Source organism: Cynara cardunculus, unplaced genomic scaffold (assembly GCF_001531365.2).
Source record: "Cynara cardunculus var. scolymus isolate 2C unplaced genomic scaffold, CcrdV1 Un_Scaffold_7008, whole genome shotgun sequence".
Taxonomy (NCBI): Eukaryota; Viridiplantae; Streptophyta; class Magnoliopsida; order Asterales; family Asteraceae; genus Cynara; species Cynara cardunculus.
The window spans coordinates 4,898-7,339 of record NW_020203288.1 but is presented as its reverse complement, the minus strand read 5'-3'; the positions used below and the strand labels follow the sequence as shown (position 1 = coordinate 7,339).

Genomic DNA, 2,442 nt, shown 5'->3' with positions numbered 1-2,442 from the left:
GTGACAGTGTTTGAGTTAAATAAAAATTCATAATGAAAGTAAATTTTGAAGTTATAATAATTTACTACTGATATTGTGTAGATCCAACTTAAATTAAATAGAAATTTATTAAAGTAGTTATTTTTCGATATTGGTTTTATTTTATAGACATTTTCTTTAAATTTACCAGAATAACCATAGATTCGTAAAATCCACGTTCATAATTGCAGATCCAGCTAAAAAACAAAAAAAAAATTACATTTTCTACTTCTATACGCAAAAAACTTAGATTTTTCAACCAGGTCCGTAGAAAATTTTAAATTACGAACCTAGAACTTTTTTGGTAAATCTTTTAAAGAAGTGGTTAAAAGGTGAAACAAACCGGTAAAAATATTTATTTTAATTAATTTTTTAAATCAAAAACAATTTAAAAAAATATCTTTGAATGTCGTTGTCGGGGTGGAACGAGGTGTGGTGAGTTTACGTAACAAAGCAAGATGATTTGACCTTTCTTTCTTGTTTTTAGTCTTTGTTTTCTATGCTTAGGACTTGAGGATGTCAATATCTCTCTAGGAATCTAATGGCCGAATGCGATTTGCAGATGTATTTGAATACCTTTCTGCTCAATTGCTAATTTGTTATTATTGTGGTTTTATTAGCTTGTGATGACAATTATTTTAATACCAAATGTTGAAATTTTCTATTTGTTATTTTCTTATAATGTAGACTTTGATGTGGTGATGCAGGAAGGACATAAGCATGACCATTAAGCTTGTGGTCAGCTGCAATGGTATTAAAACCAATACGGTGAGAGAGTAAGTTCAATTTCTATAACATAAATCTAACAAAATCTCCTTATTCCCAGTATTGTCAACTCCCACTTTGGATGAGGTGAGAATATATATATATATTTGTTAAGTTACCATGTTTGATTGATGAGTCTTTCTTCATTTTTGGTATACCTTTTTAGATCTTCCTTTCTTATGTGCACTGTATATGGACTTGTTAGTTTACTCTCCCTCTTTTAGCTTAACATGCAATTTGCCCACAGAATGGCTAAAAGTCAAAAACTTTTATTCACTATTTTCTTTCAAACTAGTTAGAGAAATGAATCAAAATTTTGATTTATGACCATAAATGAAGAACACATGATGATTAAAAACACTTGCTTTTTTTACTGAATGGTTGGATGTTATTTTGCAGAATTCGGAAATGTAAGTTCCCTACTGGCTACAAAGGTGAAAAAAGTATTTATTTATTGTAGATTAGTAAATGTTTGAGTAGATTTGTAATGGATATAAATGGTAATTGTAGATTGAAAAACAGCCTATAAATGGTAATTGTAGATTGAACGACTTACTATGATGATTCCGAAGGTTTGCTTTGATGATATATGTTTCATTCACGATGTAGAATCTTTCATTCAGTCTCTTTCAAGTCTCATCTGAAAGTCATTTCTTTGTAGATTGAGGGTGAGGACGACGATCTATCGATCATGAGGAATCATGAAGAAGAAACGGCGGTAGGACTCCGAAGAAGAGGTTGTTCATACCAGAAAGGAGATTTTTTGCCGGAGGAATCCTTCAAGACATGGGATAACTACACAACTGCATTGATGGAGACTCCTCACCGGTTGATGGACCGATTGTTGACGCGTTCTGGCGACCAGGCGGAGCTCGATGCTAGGGCACGAAGTCAGACGCAGATGAAGAAGACACTAACGTGGTGGGACCTGATCTGGTTTGGGATGGGCGCTGTAGTTGGGACAGGAATCTTCGTGCTCACCGGACTTGGAGCTCGAGAGGATGCTGGTCCTGCAGTTGTTTTATCCTACGTCATTTCCGGCGCCTCCGCTCTCATGTCTGTGTTTTGCTACACCGAGTTTGCCGTGGAGATACCTGTTGCAGGTAATTCTAAAACTTTCCTACTTTCTCTAATTCCTTGGCAAACAATTGTTAAACAAAAAATCGTCATGRTTCGAATTGATTGATTGACAATTTCTTACCATAAACCAGAGGTTTTGACCTAAAATTTTACTGATGAATATACTTTATGAATTACTAAGCAGCCATTAACAACCACAAATTTACTCTAAACAACGAATTTTCTATAGTTTATCAAAAAATTACACCATAATCGGAAACATGAATTACACATTTCTAAACACTTGATTTACTAATCATTTAAAAATTATCATAGCAAGTAGTCCAAGAAGACATTCCGGACGATCTTTAATCAATCTCTGGTATTGTCATCTTTGTAAACATAGATAGATCACAGGGTTCAGATGTATATACAGACCTTTATAAACTTATCTAAGATCATGGTTCTACAAAAAAACAAAGAACTATGATTATAGATTCATTGATTGTCATAATTTAAACAACTATTGCTGGTAGTTTTGGATAGTTAAGAACTTTGTACATATATATATATATATATATATATATATATATATATATA

The 2,442-nt window shown here is 32.8% G+C and overlaps 1 protein-coding gene across 1 annotated transcript in view; it reads left to right on the top strand.

Annotated features, from left to right (window-relative positions):
- The first annotated feature begins 1,474 nt into the window (after window positions 1-1,474).
- The window catches only part of LOC112504814 (cationic amino acid transporter 1-like), a 5,497-nt gene continuing 4,529 nt past the window's right edge, over window positions 1,475-2,442 (top strand). Inside the window, exon 1 of the mRNA XM_025108771.1 lies at window positions 1,475-1,886. Coding sequence (XP_024964539.1) covers window positions 1,475-1,886 — 412 coding nt within the window. The remainder of the gene's footprint in view (window positions 1,887-2,442) is intronic.